General features: G+C 42.8%; 1 protein-coding gene across 2 annotated transcripts in view; it reads right to left on the minus strand.

The window, feature by feature from the left end:
- Nucleotides 1-14,045: 14,045 nt before the first annotated feature.
- DGKG (diacylglycerol kinase gamma) overlaps nucleotides 14,046-21,488 on the minus strand; it is a 167,005-nt gene continuing 159,562 nt past the window's right edge. For both annotated transcript variants that reach the window (XM_061636546.1, XM_061636547.1), the window contains exon 26: nucleotides 14,046-18,243. In XM_061636546.1, coding sequence (XP_061492530.1) covers nucleotides 18,145-18,243 — 99 coding nt within the window. In that variant the 3' untranslated portion in view covers nucleotides 14,046-18,144. The remainder of the gene's footprint in view (nucleotides 18,244-21,488) is intronic.

Here is a 21,488-nt window from a genome sequence, read left to right on the forward strand (position 1 = left end):
TCTCCTGGTCGGTCACCGCCAGTTTAGACCCCATGAGCGTATATGTGAAATTAAGATTTTTTTGCTCCAATATGCATAATTTTACACTTGTTTATATTGAATTGCATTTGCCATTTTTCCGCCCATTCACTCAGTTTGGAGAGGTCTTTTTGGAGTTCGTCGCAATCCTTTTTTGTTTTAACAACCCTGAACAATTTAGTGTCATCAGCAAACTTGGCCACTTCACTGCTCACTCCTAATTCTAGGTCATTAATGAACAAGTTGAAAAGTACAGGTCCCAATACCGATCCTTGAGGGACTCCACTTTCTACAGCCCTCCATTGGGAGAACTGTCCGTTTATTCCTACTCTCTGCTTTCTGCTTCTTAACCAATTCCTTATCCACAAGAGGACCTCTCCTCTTATTCCATGACTGCTAAGCTTCCTCAGAAGTCTTTGGTGAGGTACCTTGTCAAAAGCTTTTTGAAAGTCTAAGTACACTATGTCCACTGGATCACCTCTATCTATATGCTTGTTGACACTCTCAGAGAATTCTAATAGGTTACTGAGACAGGACTTTCCCTTGCAGAAGCCATGCTGGCTCTGCTTCAGCAAAGCTTGTTCTTCTATGTGCTTAGTTAATCAAGCTTTAATAATACTTTCTACCAGTTTTCCAGGGACAGAAGTTAAGCTAACTGGCCTGTAATTTCCGGGATCCCCTCTGGATCCCTTTTTGAATATTGGCATTACATTTGCCACTTTCTAGTTCTCAGGCACGGAGGAGGACCTGAGGGACAAGTTACATATTTTAGTTAGCAGATCAGCAATTTCACATTTGAGTTCTTTGAGAACTCTCGGGTGGATGCCATCCAGGCCTGGTGATTTGTTACTTTTTATATTGTTCATTAAGCCTAGAACTTCCTCTCTCGTTACCACTATTTGGCTCAGTTCCTCAGAATCCCTTCCTGCAAATGTTAGTTCAGGTTCAGGGATCTGCCCTATATCTTCCACTGTGAAGACAGATGCAAAGAATTCATTTAGCTTCTCTGCAATCTCCTTATCGTTATTTTACTACACCTTTGACTCCCTTATCATCCAAGGGTCCAATTGCCTCCCTAGATGGTCTCCTGCTTTGAATGTATTTATAGAATTTTTTGTTGTTGGTTTTTATGTTCTTAGCAATGTGCTCCTCAAATTCTTTTTTAGCATCCCTTATTGTCTTCTTGCATTTTTTTTGCCAGAGTTTGTGTTCTTTTTTATTTTCTTCATTCGGACAAGACTTCCATTTTCTGAAGGAAGACTTTTTGCCTCTAAGAGCTTCCTTGACTTTGCTCGTTAAACAAGCTGGCATCTTCTTGGCCCTGGTGGTACCTTTTCTGATCTGCGGTATGCACTCCAGTTGAGCTTCTAATACAGTGTTTTTAAACAACTTCCAGGCATTTTCGAGTGATGTGACCCTCTGGACTTTGTTTTTCAGCTTTCTTTTTACCTCCTCCTGGGAGGAAGAATGGAATATAAATACATACATACATACAGAATAGAGTTATCTTGGCTGACTTCAGGAACTGAGGGCACAAACTCCCTGGCCTGGGCTTCCCCTCTTCTGCCTTTCCTCAAGGCACACAGGCTGTTCTTAATTAGCCCCAGGATAGGGATGGAGAAAGAATTTGTTTGGTCTGTATTTTTAAGTGAATCAACCTAATTTACATACCTTGGACTAATACACAAGTCAGAATGTCATTATCTCTCTGATTTTACACTTCTCTGAATGGTATGATACAGTAATATACTCAGAAGACATACCAAAACTGCATAAAGAAATGTGCATTTTAGGATGAAAGAAGTTTAGAAATACATACATTGAGCTAAATTATATATTGATAATGTATTTTGTGATAATGTATGTATTTAAGTATGTATGACTTTTCATGCTTTTTTCGAGAAGGGAGATAAATGAAGAAATGGGATGGAACAAACTTTGAAATAAGCACATGCAAAAATGACATAGATTGGAAATAGATGGATTTGTACATCTGTATGTCAGGAAGGTGGCAGTGGGAGAGGAGCCCCAACATTTTTCTCAAGCCATGAATGGTCACTTTGGGAGCTGATGTTTATGAGCTACCTGGCCTGGGCTCCTTTCTTACATAACCCCAAGTAAGGTTTATTATGGTTTCAAAGGGTAGTATTCCTTGCCAGGTTTTGTTATGGGTGTGCAAATATGCAGGGGAAATATCCACCTCCATAACTTGTCACCAAACCGAGCCCACTAGTCATGCATTCTGCCATTGTGGTCTGCCATATTTTTGTGCCAGTCAGACAGCAGAATGTTTGTTGAATCCCTGGTGGACCTCCATCTCTCTCTGATGTGTTGCACTTGGCTTGGTGGAGCACATGAGTGGAGCACATGAGAAGTCTGCTTTGTCTTGGCCATTGTGCCAGATACCTGGACAGATTCTTTTCACTCACCAAAAGCTGCAGAGTGACCATCAGAATGTTAACTGAATTTGGCACTAGAAAGTGTGGCAGTGCCATTAGCAGGAATGGAAGGGAAGTGGGTTTTGGGGTTCTAGCCCTTTGGTCCCCAGTGGAGAAGGATCTATGTATCCACGTTGCAGCCGTATGTATAACAGAAGAGGATCTAGATCCAGGAATCTCTGTATTATGTGCTAAAAGTCCAAATTATGTGCCAAGAAAGTAAAATATTGCAACCAGACATTCTGGGTAGTTATGCTTTCAAATAATTTGAACATTTGAGTCTGGAGGGGGGATGGGATAGGGTAAATGAGAGAAGGCAGGGCACTTAGATGGTCAGGGTAGGAATGTTGGGGGACAGAGAGAGAAGTGGAAATAGGAATGAAAGATGGATAGAAATAGGTGTGGGAAACAAATGCCCCACTCTCAGAAACTGCCAGCTTTTTTTTTTTAAGTGCTGGTACCTTGGGCTGTACCCCTGAGCATGTACAGCATTCCTTTCTTACTCCTTCCCAAGCAAACTGCCTTTAGCACATGTAAAGTTCCTTTCCTTTTTGAAAGAATTGCTGCCTTGTCTGACTCTAGACTCTAGAGTCTAACGAGACGTGCTGTGGACCCTGCATATTGTCCTCAGTATTGAGGACACCTCAGCATTGCCTAGGGCAATGGTGGCTACCTAAGCTCTTTGCTGACTGCAACCTGGAATGAGAGGGAGAGGTGTGAGCTCTGTTTTTGGCTGGCTGTGTCATCTGTAAGACAGCACTGTGAAACAAACACACATGTGTACAGTTTCTCTGCGCACACCTTTCAAAATAGCACTCCTTGCATCATTTGTTAAGGGATAGATTGCCATACATGTACGGACCATGCATGCAATTGACTCCTGGGCCTCCTTAGAACATATATGCTATGATATTACAGTAGGGCCCCGCTTTTCGGTGTTCCGCTAATACTGCAGCTAAAATTAGAGTAAGGCCCCACTCATACGGCGCTTGTTCTGTTACTGCATTTTTCGGGCATCAGGCACCATTTTATTGAAGGAGTTTCACTTTTCAGCGGGCTTCGCTTTTCGGCGGGGGTCTGGAACGTAACCCGCCATATGAGTGGGGTCCTACTGTATAACAATATGCTGTGACTAAGAGGGCAGAGCCCCCTGCTCACTTTGCTCACCAACCCCCACCCCCAAACACACACATACCACAGGGACCCCCAGACACACAAACACACCCTAGGCACCCCAAACACGTGCATGCACACCCCAGGCACCCTCAAATACACACGGATACCCCAGATACCCCAAACACACACAGATATGCACACACACAAACACACACAGGAAGTGACACAGCCCAGGCACCTCCAAACACCCCCAGGTGCTTCCAAACACACACTCAGGGACTGACACACAGGGCAGGCCAGCCAGCCAGCCACCCAGGTTGGTGCTATCAGCACTGTGCAGCCTTCTTGCTCGCTCTCCACCCTCCCAAGCACCCACATTCCCCAATCCAACCCACTTGCCTTGGTTGTTGCTCTGCAGGCACCACTGCTGTGCTGCGGCTGCAGGCCTCCCACACCCCCTCCAGGTGAAGAACACCACTGCTGCACAGCCTGCCTGCTTGCCTGCTCATTCACTCACCATTCCCCGCCCCCTCCAGGCACCCACACTCCCCAACCCAAGCCAACCCAACCTAACCCAAGCCAACCCGCTTGCCTTGGTTGTTGCACTGCAGGAGCCACCACAACAGGCTCCCCAGCCTCCCATCCACCAGGCTGAGGCCGCCGCCACATAGCCCACCTGCTTGGTCACCTGTCTTTGCTGCTGCATCCCACCCCTGACATCATGCTGCATGATGTCATGACAGCACGATGGTGTGATGGCTTACCTTTTTATTATATAGAGAGCAATATGCTATAGGGTGGGGGGGGGAGATTTGGACCCATCAGTTCTGATAACTGGCCAAGAGGATACAATTCTGGCTGGGCCTCTTAAATTATGGCCAGTCTGTAGCATTTTCAGGATATAAAATTATTTACAAGGTGAAATGGTGGACCCATGGAATGATTACACAGCCTTGATAAAGCCTGGTTTATTAGCTGATTAGATGGAATAAACTGTTTAAAGCAATCTTTTCCCTTCCATATTATACTTTTCTGCTGTTCCAGGCTGTTGGAGAAAGGGGAGAGAAAATTTGACTAAATATAGCTCCTTCTAAAAAAAATTTTTTAAATCATAGATTCTAAATTTAACACAATACCTTTCACATGGAGCTTTTTCTTTGGTTTTGGTGACACGTGAGCTTGCCTGCTGCTGCCTTTTATTTTTATTCTCAGGGTGTGTGTGTGTAGAAGACACTGATTATTTTTAAATCAGACGCTTTGATTTATACAGGCTACAATGACTTAAATTAGCCTTTTAAAACAAAATGCTCCTTAAAAAAAAGAAAAACGAAAGAGGGGGAAAGGACCCTTAGGGAGTATGCCCTACCTCACTTGGCCTTTTCTTCAGACTTCACCTCTGCCCAGATCACAAAAGAGAATGAAATGGTTTGAAGTTCTCCTTTCTACAGCGTCACAATTGCTTCATGTCTTCGTCATCACTGAAGATGGGTTATGTAAGACATGGGAGCTGAAGGACAAAATGTTTCATATCCATCCAGAATTTGTTATTTACAGGACAAATTAATATCCACACAGCTCCAAGGTAGGCAGTTTATATAAAGAAAGACTAGAACCAGGAGCCCACAGCTCTGCCCAGGTTGGAGTATCTCCTTGAACCAGAGGTAGCCAATTAGATGCCCTCCAGATGTTGCTGGACTCTAACTCCCCATCAGTCCCAGCCAGCATGGCCTATGGTCAAGGATTATGAGAGTTGTAGTCTAATATCTGGAGGATACCACATTAGCTACTCCTGCTCTGGATAGTGAATGGTTCCCAGATATTGGAGCAGCTGTACCCATCAGGCTTACCATTAGCTCACTTCTACAGAAAAGGTTATAAAGTTCAGTTCTTATTCCAGGGTGATTTGGGTTGCTATCTTCACATTCAAGTGACCCTGGTGCTAATATCCTCGGGGCAGTACCAAACATACATATGTAGAAGGTTTAACAAATGCTGTGAAAATCAACTGGGATGGTGAAAATGGTACAGGTATCACGCCCCATGTACAGAGGGCCGCTAGGGAGATCTCCACAGAATGAAACACTGAGAAGACTAATCCATTTATTATGACATAATTATGCATCTGATGAAATAGACTGTAAGTCCACAAAAGCTTGTGCTATAAGTGTGCTAGTCTTTAAAGTGCTAGAATGCTCTTTGCTATTCTTTGTTGAATGATGACATATGGCACTTGGAAGATGGCAGAATAGGTTCTAAATGCAGGGCTTAGAAAGAATAGGCCTCTGAAGGATTTTTTAAAAGTTTAGTGGAGCTGGGGGGAGGCGATCAAAGAAGCACACGATAATTTTACAGCCTCTGACACAAAAAAGTGGAGAGAGAACTTAGATTAGCATATCTGTGGGCTGACCATTATTTGAGACAGGTTGCTAGGCTAGAAGGACCCTTGGTCTGGTCCAAATATATTCTTGTGTCTAGGTATGCAGGGCTGGCGCCAGGCGTGACTGGATCCTTGAGCACTAGGCTGCCCCAGGCCCATGACGCCCACCTGCACGTCTCACCTACCTCTCCCATTGCTGTGAATGCCGTTTGCACTGGATGTGTACGCCTACCATCAATCAAGATGGCGGCAGGGGCATTAGCCCTTTAGGGAAGCCCCTAAGTTGATGGTAGGCATGCACGTGCAGTGTACAAGACATTCACAGCGACAAAGAGGTAGGTGGGGTGTGTGTGCGGGCTTGTTGAAGCCTGTGCTGTCCTTATGGGGGAGTGCCTGGGAGCTCCCTCTCCTTGATCTGCGGCAGGGTCAGGAGCTGCTGCTGCTGCAGATCATGGAACAGGAGTGTTACCCTCCCACCCCCTTCAGAGGCCCCTCTGGGTTGTAAGGGCCTGACCTGGCCTACGTCTGGCACTGGCCCTGTAGGTATGCCTGGGTCACTAGCCCTGATCCATAGAAAGTCAGTCACACTTAAGTCCAGCTGAAATCAATACAACTTATATTATTAGTCAAAAAACTCACAATTGTCCCACTGATATCAGCAGGACTTACGGATGACTTTCTCTAGTACTGGGTCTATACGTCCATGTAAGATGCAGAGACTAAGAAATTCATTCATGACTGTAGTTTTATTCATTTGTAAAAGTTGTGTCCTGCAAGGAACTCAAATATTTTAGCCTCACCTTTTTGAAGAAGCTTAGGCTGAGAAACAGTGGGTTGGTCCAGAAGTTATTTTTCACATGGAATTCTATCTGAGCAGAGAACTGGAGCAAGTGGTCCCTTCCCTATTTCCCTCACCGCTGAGGGAGAGAGGGCAGAGCTCAAACAGGGTTTGTATCCAGAAGGTCCCAGGTTCAGTCTCTGGTATTTCCAGATAAGTTATACTTATCTGAAACCTTGCAGAGCTGCTGTCAGTCTGAGTTGACAATACATGATGAGATGGACCAGTGATCTGACTCAGTATCAGGCAACTTCCTATGTTTCATGAACTGAAACCGAGTGGCCTGTTAGCTCCCACATGTGATCATCAAGAATAGACCTTCTAAAAAGTGAAGGAACTCTCAGAACCTTTGTTAGAGTGCACTTTTGCCAATTGCCTGCAAGGTAAGCCTCAGATTTCCAGATGTTGGTTTTAACTGACATTGCTGTCGACTGCAACTGGCATTATGGGCTTGATTGTGCCAATGGGTTATTAGGGTAAGCACTTTCCTAACACAGACAATGTAATGATAGCTTGGAGGCAATAACTTTGCTACTGCTGGGTTGTATTACAACTATGGCAATAAAGTGGCACATGTGTGCAACACCAACACAGATACAGGCAGACAGAGAGACTGAGATTGCCATTGGTCTCTTATGACTATAACCAAGGGCTGCCTTAATGATAGGCAACTGTAAATGTGGTGGAGTACATCAACATTCATTTTTATTCTTTGCCTTGCAAAGCATTTCGAGCAGAGAAGGCAGTGTAAAAACTGATCATACTCAATTGTTAGGACTGAAACAGAAAATCGTCAGGACCTATACCTTCACAAGACGCTGAAAAATCAAGAGACGTTATATGTATATGGGAGGTAAAGCTGATCTGGAAGTGCCCTCAGTGTGTTCAAATATACCTCTTCCTCTCCAGGGGCATAGTTCTGAAGGGGAAAAAAGATACTACAGGTTTGCAACAGATGCTGGCTGTGCACTGCATGAGATTGGTTGCCCTCTCGTTATGTAACTAAGAAACCACTTCCTCAATCCCTTGAGCAGTTTACACTTCTTTTAAAAACCCAGTAAGTGTATAATTGAATGAATAAATGCACAAACTGTCATGGGGTGCTTTGACAAATAAAAAGTGGACCACCTGTCTGAAGCTCAGTGGAAGAGACAAGACTTGATGGCTGAGCCAGTGTTTAATTTAATGGTATGCACATCTGTTGTTTCAGCTGAAGCTGCACTCACTTTGTGATGTTGTGGGCTCTCTTTTTATATCATGATTTTCAAAAACTTGCTAGAAGCAGTGCTCTTCTTGTGATGGTACACCTTTTTTGTTGTTGTTGAATGTAGCAGCTATTTTGTGCTGGTACTTACAACGCTTTTACCAAGATATGAATACCGGCACCTCATTTTTTTTCTTCCAAAAAAAGCACTGACTAGAAGTAAAGGTAATTGTGTTGGCCCATAAGGAAAAAGATAAAAAATCATATTGAGGCAATACCTTTATCGCTCTTTTCACCAGTGACCCTGATGAAGAGATCTGGGGATGTCAGAAGCTTGCACTATTATATGATATTTTGGTTGGCCTAACAAAGGTATTGTCCCAATATATATGAAAAAACTTACTAGGTAACCCTATGAATAGCTCTGTTTTGAAACAGATGACCTGGAGAGCATCTTGATGGCAAAGAAGCCACATCTTTGCATCCTAACACTAAATTACATGGAGATTGATGAGATTCCTCTCCCCCTTCTGTGTTTAGGATGAGGGTGTTGTGGCAGGTCCACACAATATATTTATAGCATATCCAACACACATGTAAAGCATGTGACTTCCTCCAAAGAATCATGAGAAATATAGTTTGATAAGGGTGCTGGGAATTTGTAACTCTGTAAGGGGAAAACCAGTTTCCAGCATTCTTTGTGGGAAGTCATGCATTTTAAATGTATGATGTCAATCTGCCCTTAGTTTCTGTTTTTACTTCACCATTTGTTTTGATGCTGCTGTTTTCCAGCGCCAGGGCTAACTACAGCCTAACATTTTTGCAGAGGATAACCTTGTTCTATCAGGCCCATCTTTTACTCACTGCAGTTGTGTTGACCATGAACACTGGAGAGTCAAAAAGTTGCTCAGAGAACTCCTATGATCATGACACAAGATGCTCATGTTTAAGTACATGAGAGAGGAGCGCTACCACAATTTCTTTACACCGAAAAGTGCAATAGATGATACCATGGATGGTACCATTAGCCCACAGTCATTCCAGAACTAGCCATTGCTTCATTGTCATTTTATTTGATGTAAAACCACATCAGGTAGGATTCACATATAAACATGGGCTACATTACGAATTCACACAATTCCATGCAGGGAACTACAACAAGATCCATGGGAAAGGAGGAAGAGCAGTCCATGCTCAGGAAGATATACAGTACATTTCATGGTGAGGAACAGGATTACTCTGGCTGCCTGTATTCACACAATACATGAGGAGGAAAGTGTGCATTGATTACAGCCTGAATTGAGAGATGCTCATTTTGCCTGATTCTGGATCTGGTTCTCTCTTTGGCTGCATTGAGAGACTTCTAATACTCGGTTAGTGAGATGTTAGTGAAGTGCAGTTTAGTCTGGTAGCTTCTGAAAAATAGAGACAACTTTTGCGCACACTGAGTTTGCCATCAGGAGTTTTGCTTTATGCTTTGGTGTATTTGTATGTTGAACATATACTGGGGGACTATTGGCATGTTTCTTCAGAAGGTTTCTGAGCATGAACCAAACTGGGGCAGAGAAAACGCATCCACTAGATCGTGAGAGCAACAGGAACAAAGACTGACATTTCATTAGGGGAACGGCTAGCTCAGTGGTACAGCACGTGCTTTGCATGCAAAAAGTCCCAGGTTCAGTCCCCATCTTCAGGAAAGGCTGGGAAAAACTCCTGTTTGATGCCTGGAGGGCTGCTGTCAGTCACTGTAGACAGTACTCAGCTGGGTAGACCAATGATCTAACTTGATATCCTGTAAGCAGCTCCCTATGTTCCTAGTCAACATGGATTTCAACAGCTAGGACATGGTTCCTGAATATAAGCATTGTAAGTGATGGTGCTTAGCAGTGGGATAAACTCTTAGGAATTAAGTGCTCCCATGAACGACACTAATAGCACCCCTTCTCCCAAATGCTTTATAAATGTCTGATTGCTTCACACAGACATACATATAATTTAATTCTCATCACTGGATTACCCAACCCTTGGTGACTCATTTGAATGTGTGAAATATGTCCACTGGGAAACACTGAGGTGATATTCTGTCTGTGGTGTGATTAATCTGTAATGGCTCGTTCTTCATTCACACGTGCAAATATTGGTTGTATCAAGAGACAGTATATGATGAATGTGGATTGTGGTCTGGATTCTAGCCTGTCAGAGCACCACCATATGAAAGAACTGCATTTCTTTGGAATTAAATTGTTTTAACCGAGTAGTGATTCCTCAGGAGCCAAGGTGCTGTATTGAGCCCTTTCATGCAGCGTCAGGTGGCATCATTTAGCACTGCTGCCCAGCAGCTCTATGGGGCATTTTGCTTTCCGTTTGCAAGAGGATGATCAGGCTAAGGAAGCAGCCTACTAAACTGACAAGAGACTGAAAGTCCGAGCACATCCATACATTACATGGAGACGCAGAACACAACAAATAATTCTACTAGGAGTTTCCATCCTGGATGGCTATTCATCAAGCTAAATTCCCCAGAATCTCTCTAGGCAGTATCCCAACATGCACTTCGGAGCACTGAGGGGCAGAAAGACCAGTGATACGAGGAGACAGGGAGAGGAAGCCACTGCAGATGAACAGATGGAGAAGGTGGGAAGAAAGAATGATCAATAGGTATGGTGACAGAATGAAAGCTAAGCAAGGAACAGACATGGTACAGATACAGGAGTTCCATGACCCTATGGTGGAACTTTTTATCAGAAATTTGCTTCTACAAACAGTTTCACTTTTACTTCCTGTGTTATGTGGAAGATTCCATCTGCCACCCCCAAACTCCTTGGCCAAAATTCTATCCTGATGTACATGCAGAGTAAACAGCATTTTACTCCCATCAGCCAAGAATATGGTCCGCTTTCTATAAAGCACCAAGTCCACAAAACTGTTTGCCACATGAAATAAATTAAACATGCTGTTAATCTCACTGGAGAAGCCAACATAGCATCCCCCCTATTAATGGTCCTAGAAGAGCTCTGTGGAAATTGGGCACTGACTGTATGCAAGAGGCATTTGCGACATTCACAAATGAACACTGCTTTGTCTGTCAGCCTGTATACTATGCCTGGGCTGGAGATCAAGCTGGGCTAATGAGTCATCACCTGGAATACACCCCCCCACACACACAAAAGCTGGATTTCAGATCAGTTGCTCTCTTGACAATGCAAAAGCCAAACCCGGCTCTTGCTTCTTCTCCCTGAGCTACCTTAGCTCTGCACAGTGAACAAGCCAGGTTGCTGCCTCTTTTCCACTGGCAGATCTTCAACTGCAAGAGAGCCAGAAGTCCAACAGGTACAGGCTCTTGCAATATATACATGGAATGATGATAGAAACCACTGTATCTAGACAATTTCTGCTTACCATGTGACTGCCTTCCCTGTAAAGACATGACAGTTTAGGAATATGCCACACAGTAAGCATACAGCCACATAAGGTGCAGGGCTGTTGTCCAAGGAGTTTCTGTTTTGATGCAGGCATTTTTCTGTTTGGAGTTACAGTTTCAAATCATGAATAGTTCCAGCAAAATGAAAAAAAATAATGAAAAATGGAGGGGGAAACCCCCAACAGGTCCCAAGCTGTCTTACACCAACCCTTATGAGCTCATAAATGATTATTCTATGTATTAAATCTGCCTTTGTGGGTCAAAATAAAATAATAAGTGAAAGACCAGTTTATGAATTTGGCAAGTATCTGTTGACAAATGGGCCTGCGTAGGAATGTTGCTGGAGTATAACTCCCATCACGCCCAACCATTGGCCATGCCAGCTGGAGCTGATAGAGCTAAATTGTGGCATCTGGAGGGCCACCAGTCGTTAGAGCTACGTATGGAAAAGTCAAATGGGTCTCTATGAGGCAGGTGGGGTGTCAGGTTCAAACTGGAGAACATTTAATCATCATGCAGCAGGAGGAGGTAAGTTAGCGGTGGCTTCTTGCTTACTGTTGAAATGCCTGTAGAGCTATGTACTAATAAAAGAGCATGTTACAGGGTAAAACCTTCACTTGGCCAAGTTATACTTGGCACTGGGGGTGGGTGGGAAGGCAAAGATTAACTTAAACTATGGCAGTGTGGCCAGCTCATTTTGGTTTTAGAGCTGCTCTGATGCTCTGGAGCCTCTTCTGCTGTCTTTTAAGAATTTCTCCTTCACTCAATATCTGCCTGCAGCTATTGTTCTCTCCCGGTCTCTCAGGAGTGGATTTTTGGAGGGCAAACTATTGTTTCTTCGCCCTTTTTATAATGAATTTCAACAACCTTTCTCTAACCCTATAGGAATCTGACGATATACTTTCATTTAGCCATCTAAATCTTTTTCTTGGCTTGCTTCCTATCCCAAAGCAGCCAGACTTGCAAGTATTTGCAAGTAAGTGTCACTATATTTAGGATTGGGTTGTTGACCACCTGCAACCCTGTGTATGTTTAGTTGGGAGCAAGTCTCACTGACTTCAGTGGGACTTACTTCCAAGTAAACATCAGGTAAAGAGTGTCACTTCATACCTCTTGTAAGCTGCTCTCTAGAATGTTTTTCCAGCCATTTCTGTAATGTCCAGGATGGTTTTCTAAATTCATTTATATTATGGTTCTATCAAAGGAGAGGTGATGTCTAACCTGGCTGTTGTGTTATACCTGGTGGTTTTTAAATTATGCTATTAACTTTTGTTCCTGAATGTCACTGGGCAAACACAAGAAATGCTACTATGTTTTTGATTAATGCCAATGGACATGTAATGGAACAAACAATGTGTGGTCAGGGTCTGAACAAAAGAACATTTATTGTCCTTGCTTATGGGAAATGTTTCTGTCTCCCCAGTCTCTGCTTTTGGAAGGTGACACCTTTCAGCCAGGGAAAAGAGGCAAAGAAACCATTTGTATTAAATTTGACTTTGAACGTAGACAGAGTGAACTGAGAGTTGTTAGCTGGACTGGAAGCAGCCTGGAGGACAGCCAAGGATCCACACTTTTCTTTTTGAAGCAGGATCAGTGTTTCTTTTTTTCTTTCTAGCTGCTGCAGAAGCCTATTTGTTTTCATTATGCTGTACTGACATATTTATAAAGCAAGTATTACAGCAAGCCCATAGCCTCTGGAGCTGTCATATCCAAAAGGAACTAAACCTTTGCTACCAGAGTAGCCAGGTGAAAAAGATTGTTAGATTTTCTAAAGACATCTAAAATTAGATGCATTAACTTCAGCAAGATTGCTGTTCTCACATGACCTGAGACTAACCCCACTATTTTTTTTTCTTGAAAGTATGGTGCCCTTGCTACTTCCTTCTTAATTCATCAGACATCTCTATGACGCTTTGACACTTCAGAAATGTATCAAAGCCTCAGTCACACCTGACAATATGGAGTTATTTCATCCATAATAACTGTACCAACTAGTCAATTGTTTAAATCTGAGTACCTGATAAGTGTTAGTAAGTACCAAGGCTTGAAACCTGGAAATGCAATATGGTATTTTTGTTCCCTGAACCATTCATGTTAACAATTACCATTTTCTCTGGGATCCTCAGAATCTCATTTTGCTGGTCTGGAGAAAAAATCTATTTCCTTTTCTTATCTAATTTCCACTAACTTTTGTTATTACCTTTTTAAAAAACGTGATTTCAGTTCAGCTGCTGTCCTTACTAGAATATGTTCCAGTTTCATTCTTAATCCTCTCTGTGCCTTTGGATGTCCCTAGCCATTCTGAACTTTGGTTTCTTGACCTTTTCTTTGCAAATCTCAGCTACTTCTATACCACCAGGTTAAAGATTTTTTGAACAGTTTCTGATTATACAGACTCCTTCTGTGATTGTTTTCCTGCTTCATTATAACAATTGTGTCACTTATGGTTTTCCAGAATTCTTTCAAGTCCAGAGAGTAGTCATCCATGTAAGAAGGTGGATTGAATTATAGTTAAACCAGCACAATTTAATCGATTGAACACTGTCCTATAAATAACAAGATCTTTAGTTCTACAGTAAGCCAGCATGTTAGTCCTGAATCAAACCATCTAGAGCAGTGGTTCCAGGGGTGTACTCATCCAGGGTCTTGGGGGGGTCTTAGACCCCTTATTTTTTTGGAAGCAGGGTCCCAGCAAGGTCTCCACTATCCTATGAGCCAATCAGGGTAAAAGGAGGTGAGTCAGCCAGTGAGAACACTCTTCTCAGTAGCTAACACTATCCCCTTTCATGCTGAAGGGCTCCTAGGGTTGTCTGTTGTTGTGGGAGGAGGCATTAACAAGGACATCATTCTCAACCCAGCAGCAAAAAAGTCATGTGGCTGTGATTAACATGAAGGGACCCTGCACTTCTTAATTTACCACTACACTACTGAGTGGTTCCCAAACATATGTCTCCACAGACCACTTTAAAACTGCTGAGGGTCTTGGTGGATCACTCAATGACTTTTCTGCCTCTTGTAGCAATTGTAATTCTGTAGAATTCAAATTGTAATACAATAAAATACAATACAAGAAATAAAAGAAGCAATTAAAAATAAAATTAAAAATCAATGTGCATATTCAATGTGATGGATGTACCATTTCCCATCTTTAAAGACAAATCCACAGGCATGCTGCAGAACACCTGAATGAAGCTTGCAGACCACTGGTGGCCCATGGACCACAGTTTGGGAACCCCTGATCTACAGCATGCCTATAAACGCTCAAGGTACAACTTTATGCCCATTTAATTGTCATGATTTCCACCAACAAATCATGGGAATGATTTGGTTTTGGTTAGGGTGCTGAAAATTCTGCTAATTGCCCTCTTCTTAGAATGATAGTTCCCTGAGATAGGGACTAACTTGTACATCAGTTTAAGGCTGTGGCACTGGTACGTCCTCAGATTTCAGAGAGGCAAACACTTATTTTTTTCACTGTACCAAATCCTGGTCCATTGCCTAAAGTTTTCTCTATTAGTATATTTCCATCTGTAGAAAAATAAAAAATATTTTAGGTTCCATTCCAGTCTTCCCCAACCTGGTGCTCTCCAGATGTTTTGGAGTATAACCTAAGTCAGCATGGACAACAGTCAGGGATGATGAGAGTTATAGTCTAAAACATCTGGAGGGTGCTATATCAGGGAAGGCTGATCTATCCTAAGACTATGAAATGTCTAGTGCCTAACACCTGTCTCTACTGTGGTTTTGCATCATATTGATAAACTGGCCTAAGATCTGATTAGAACTGAATTAAAAACTCCAAAGGGACCAGAATTCCTGCTGTGTTGTTTTTCTACTCAGCAACCCAAAGATTTCTGGATGTTAGCTACTGGGGAAATTCTTCTTCTTTACTATACACTCATTAAACCAAACCCAAACCAAAGACCAAATCAATGGCAGAAGATAATTATATTTGAGAAAAGAGAATATAAGCTGTACTTGCATCATTGATTCTGGTTAAGAACCAAAATCAAAAAGAAGCAAAATACAGAAAAGACAAGAGACAAAGATGTTTAGATGCAAAGGTGTTATGAGACAGGTGAGCAGAGCAGAGCAAGAAGAAAATGGAGCTATGGAAAGGGAGGAAGGGAAGCAGGTGGGATAATGAAGCTGATAGCCAATAAGATATCTTCTGTCCCACAAAAATAAGTTGCACATGAACACTTGGTCTATTGAGTGTAAATGTCACTCTGTGGGAACTGCTGCCACAGAGCCCCAAAGAGGCAAGCAATGCAGTAAGTAGGGCTCAATAATTCCTGAGACCACCAGGTCAACATTTTCCTATTTGGAGAAATCCCCCCAAATTTCCAATTGTAAGAACTAATCTGCACAGTCATTACAGCTTGTTCTACATTTTGCCCCTTGCAGAATCATCAGGATACTCTCTGGAACATACCATCATCCCAATAAGTCCCAACGGAAACACTTCAGCACTGTACAGTTCATGATGGCAATACAGGATATCTATGAAAATACAGTCATGTTCTCATGGATGCCAAAGTCTCCACCAGATTTCCTAGCTTATTCAGAGCATTAGATGGGGTTCTTTCTAGGTGAAGCCAGATGTCTTAATCTAGAAAGAACTACATTAACTGAGAACATCATTCCTCTTTATTTAAGCAGTTAAATAAATAGGCACAACAGATGGAATTGTACCATTAGCTTTTTCAAGACTTTTAAAGAATACATCAGATTGCATTCCTTTCTCCTGGATATGTAGAGGAGAGCCTTCCACATGGTACTGTCATCCAACAAGGACAGCCAATTAACACTTCTTTATTCTTCTGTAGTTAAAGGTAAATGAGATATACTTGAACCTGAGCAGCATTAAACTGGGAGCAAGAACCACCCAAACAAAGTCCTGCAAACCTACTTCACACTGAAGAAGGTTATATTTAAGAACACTTTCTGGCTCAGACCCTTTTACAGGGATTGATGCAATAAAAATACTCTTTCATTGGCCAATTTGCCAATGATTGGTTTGTTTTGAAGAACAGTCATGTTACAGGCTATTCAAGCTGTTCATGGATCCCACTTCTCAGGCTCTTTCAAACAAAAAAAAAGGGGGGAATTGGATCAAGATGGCATGAGGGCTATTGGTGGATCCAACCTGATGTGGCTTGGGATAACATTGAATGCCACATTATGCTTTTGCCCAATTCAAAATTTGACTCATAGTCTATACAGTTAAAAGAGTTAGAGCACATAAGAACAGCAGGCAACCTGGGTATCCAATTCATATCAGAACATATAACCATTTTCATTTCTTGTGTTTCTCAGTTCTTTAGAGTTCTCTTCTGTGCTCTGTTACAAATCCATGGGGGAAAATACTAGCTTTTTAGTTTGACCTCGGAGTTTGCTTAAATTTCATCATGGGACCAAGCTGGCCTTTAAAATGACATTCCAATGCCAACCATAGAATTTGCACTTGGTTCTGGATCAAATCCTTGCTGCATGTTATAATACATCTAACATTCAGCTCAACTCACATTATTTGCCGCTGGATTAAAGTAGGTCCCATGCTGAGAGTGAGTTTGGAGGAGTTCTCCAGTATGTGCTGCCACGGAAAACTTAAAAACAGTTTCACGTGTGTCAAACGTGGTCAGACTGGAAAAAAAGAAAAAATCATCCAAAACTGAAAGGAGAATACAAAAATAGTAAGAGAGAGAGGTGTGGCCTACATCTAAGCTGAAAGGACTCCCAAATTTGTTGAGGTTGTCATATACCAATATGACTGGCTATTCATACATTTAAAATACCCTGAGTTTGCTTTCTAATTAAAAAAAAAAGAGAGACTCCTGCCTTTTTATTGTTGACTTCACTCATTCTGGCTTCCTCTCCTGGCAATCTCTGCATTCAGCATTTATAAGCTTCTGAAATGGAACGCCTAACGAACTTCTGCTTAAAATTAAATTACAACCAAGCTATCAGAGGACATTGTTGTTGTAAGAGCTGGGGGGGGAATTAATGTGCCCTCCTCCTTTCCCTTCTCACCTCCCCAGCATTTTCTAAACTAAGGCAACAAATAAATAACATTTGTAATAATATGTAGGATTTGGTGACCATGAGGGCAGCATAGCGAGATGCCAAAAGTCTTCTGACATACTTTAAAAAATAAATAAAGTGAAGCTTGGTTTCTTGCCAAGTATGAGTTTTAACAGCAACTTCTGCGGTTCTAAAGAGTCCGAATAAATGGAAAAGATCCCACATCCCATCTGCAGGGCTACATCAAACATGCCATTTCCATGTCTGTTTGCTTTCAGACAGGGCTGTGTAATTCATGGCTGCCCATAACAGCTCTCTTCAGAAGAGTCCCGACGTTCACCACAGTCCAACCAGAGCAGTTGAGAGTTTTCCCCTCCTTAGATTGTAGCATTGAGGAGGGGAAAAATCCTCCTGAGCCATCAATGTTAGTGTTATCCCTGCCAGTGATATTTAGAGAATGTGGCTATGTGTGCATGTATATACAAACCCACACCGCTATTTCAGTTTGACTGCCGAATGCCAACCCTGTTATTTTCCACTAAGAGTTCATAATGCTGCCTCCAGACTGATGTTTCCGAAGCAGATTCAGAAGCCAGGAGATCTGAAGGGCTGAAGGTTTCTTTTCCATAGGCTTTCCCTGTGTGTGGTTGGTTGCCACTGGAATGGAGAATTGCTGCTTCTGAAGATTGTTCTTTGCTTGGGTGCAGATTAGTCTCGAGTTCGGTTTCTCCTCCTCAGGAAGAAGAAGCTGCTCTTTTGGGGAGGTCCTAGCAACATCGGCACTTGGCTTTTGTGGGTAATTTTAATCTGTAAGGAAAAGAACAGAAACAAATAGGATCAGGATTAGATCATTGCTGATTCTTCTCAGCCACTAAACCAAGTGGCTAAAGGACTTTGGAAGCTGCCTTATTCCAAGTCAGACCATTGGTCCATCTAGCTCAATGATGTCTACAATGACTGGCAGCAGTTCTTTGGGGTCTCAGGCAGTGGTCCGCCCTTCCTCCATAGCCACTTAAGGAGAGGACAAGCATGTTCTGATACCCAGGATAATGCTACTGTTAGCATCCACAGTGCATCACCCTTCCCCACACCCAACCTCATTCATGCCAGATTACTGTTTGTGATCACCAGATGCAATAGAGGACAAAGCTTCACCACCTTGAATAGCTGTATAGAGGCTATTACACACATGGCACTGGCTTACAGAAGAAGAAAAGCATCACCTGTTGAAATTCCCTCTTCTACCCAACTGGGAAAGGTACAGGAGCCTCATCCTTTAATGGATTTGGCCACCCTATTTTGTGCTCTGCTTTTGAGGAATTAAAGTGGAAGCCACATATTCATGCATGCACTAGACTGGGCCTGACAAAATAAAAGGGGAGGAAGACTACCATGCCATATTTGAGACATCAAGGCCATGAACAGCAGGGGTTGAGAAGAGGCATCCCCTTGGAATGCTTGAACTGACCCAGTGTGAGTTTCTACTGAATCACAGAATGGGGTACACAATGTGACACATAAAAGGAATTCTAATCCCTATCCCACTTACTGTATTAGCTTCTTTTTCATGTTTTAACATTGTGGATCCTGTAATGAGGGAATCTTGGCACCTGTGAGGGGCAGGAAAAGAGGGGAGGACCTCTACACCCCCACACCGCCATGAAAACTGATTTCTAGGAGGCCCAAGCATGATCCTGTCACCTTTGCAAAATCTGGGTTGTTTTGGACTCACTTTGTCAATAGAAAGGCAGCAGAAGCAGGGCCAGCTGAAGGCATTTTGCTGCCTGAGGCAAAGAACAAGATGTACCCCCTCCCAATTCCACATACAGAAGCCAGCTGGCCTAACAGTTGAATCCAACACAGCCAACATGACAGTGTCCTCTGTCATATCTGAGGGCAGCAGGCTAGCTTAGGGGGCAAAGGGCAAGCCTCCAACTCCTTGCCATCACTTCCCACCCACCTAATTCTGCCTAATGACAGGGCTGGCCCTGAGTGGAAGAAACTGATCTGGATAAAGCCAAGAAGTATAAGCAAAATGGGGGGAGTGGGAGGAGATGAGGCCTCCTTTCCTCTCCAAATTGTTAGATGAATAAAATCACAGAGTTGGAAGGGAGCTGGCAGATCATTTAGTCCAACGCCCATGCTTGATGCAAAACATCCAGAGCTAGACCATTCCTGACATCGCTGCCCAGCTCCTCTACAAGACAGAGACCATCACCTTCTAGGTCAGGGGTGGGAAACCTTTGGCTCTCCAGATGTTGTTGAACTACATCTCCTATCACCCCCAGGCAGCATGGCCAATGGCAAGGAATTATGTGAGTTGTAGTCCAACAACATCTGGAGGGCCACAGGTTCCTCACCTCTACTCTAAGTAATTGGTTCCATAGTTGAGGAACATTATAATGGGGACTTATAACCTGAAAAGAAGACATTGGAATAGAGTCAATATTTCATAATATCATTTGCTGTGCAATTCTCTAGGGCGGAAGGAATGTGTTTGTTTTGGCTATGTAGGTTTCAAACAATGAAAAATTATGCACACACACACACGGGTGCACACATGGGCGCATCCCCCCCAATCATCCAAAATCTACCTTCCTGTAACTTAATCCCATTAGATGTAATTCTCCCCTCTGGGGCAGCACAGAACAAGTCTCTCTCCTCCTCTATGTGATAACCAGATATTTGAAGAGTACAGCTATGACCATCTCAGTCTTCGTTTCTCTAGATTCGACTTATCAATTTCCTTCTACCTTTCCCCATAGGACTTGTTTTCCATACTGCTGACCCCCTTTGATGCCTTCCTCTGGACCTGTTGGGCTTTGTCTATATTCTTCTTAAAGTACAGTGCAAAGAAATGGACACAGTACAGTCATAAAGAAGTCTGGAATTGTTATGCAAGGAATGAGAAATCGGTGTGGGTGGTAGTATCAGAGTCTTTCTAGACACATCGTTTCTGTCAAATCACCTGAGCTTCCTTCATGACTGTGGAATCTTTCAAATCAAACGAACTTTCTCCAGAACAGGGCAATGGGGAGGGAGGACGGGATTGTTGATTTTGTAAGACTCCTGATAATCATATGTTCAGTTAACATGGACATTATCTCAAGGGAACTTAGCAGGTTGCTATAGGAGGGACACTCCAAATGAACCGAATGGAGATTATGATCCCTACTCATACTGTACAGTTACTGTACTTCCCACTAATCACTGACTGGAGATGAGGTTCCCCATTCAATTACATTTTCCAAGTATTATCTTCCAAGCGTTACATGCACACCTACACTAATAATCTTTCATACAGAATTGATACCATCAAGTACTGAAAATATTGCATTTTTACAGCAGACATAGAAGTCAGGGATATATGGGCTTACTGTTTGCTTACTGATGTATTTAGATGGTGCATTTTAGGTGGTGGTGGGTTCTCTTCCCTCCAGTTTCCCTTAGGGGGCTCTCTCTTCTAGCACTCAGATGTACACAATGCTTACTGGGCCAGCCCTAACAGCAGACGGACTGACTGAGGTGGCTGCCTTGGGTGGGGAGACTGAGGTGTTAGAAGGTGGAGCTGCATGCCACAGGGTCTGCACTGCACCCCTAAGTTAGTCTGATACTTGCAGGTGCAGCAGAAGGTGATGTGTCCCATCACCAATGTTAAAGAATCAACTACCTGTCCAATCAACTTTTATACATGGCATGGAGCTTGGGCATTTAACAACAATTTATTTTACAGAAAAACATAAACAACCCATAGGAGATTTTTACACCACGACCAGGGTTCAATTATAACCAGCTTCTAGAAGACAAATGCATCATTTACATGTGTCCTATCAACCAAGAATGTCCTGCCATAGATTCCCTTCTGTTGATAGAAGGCAAAAGCCATGTTCTTTTGCACCTGCGTATTTAATAAAGTTGACCAATGGGCTCTGTCTTGGTCTTCACTTCAGGCAGCAAAATGTCCTGGGCCGGCCCTGTTAAAACAGCTTGTAATACCTGAGTGGATGGAAAAGGGAAACTCGCCATCTCCCTGTTTTTCTGGAGGATTTGAA

This window comes from Rhineura floridana, chromosome 7 (genome assembly GCF_030035675.1).
Source record: "Rhineura floridana isolate rRhiFlo1 chromosome 7, rRhiFlo1.hap2, whole genome shotgun sequence".
Classification (NCBI taxonomy): domain Eukaryota; kingdom Metazoa; phylum Chordata; class Lepidosauria; order Squamata; family Rhineuridae; genus Rhineura; species Rhineura floridana.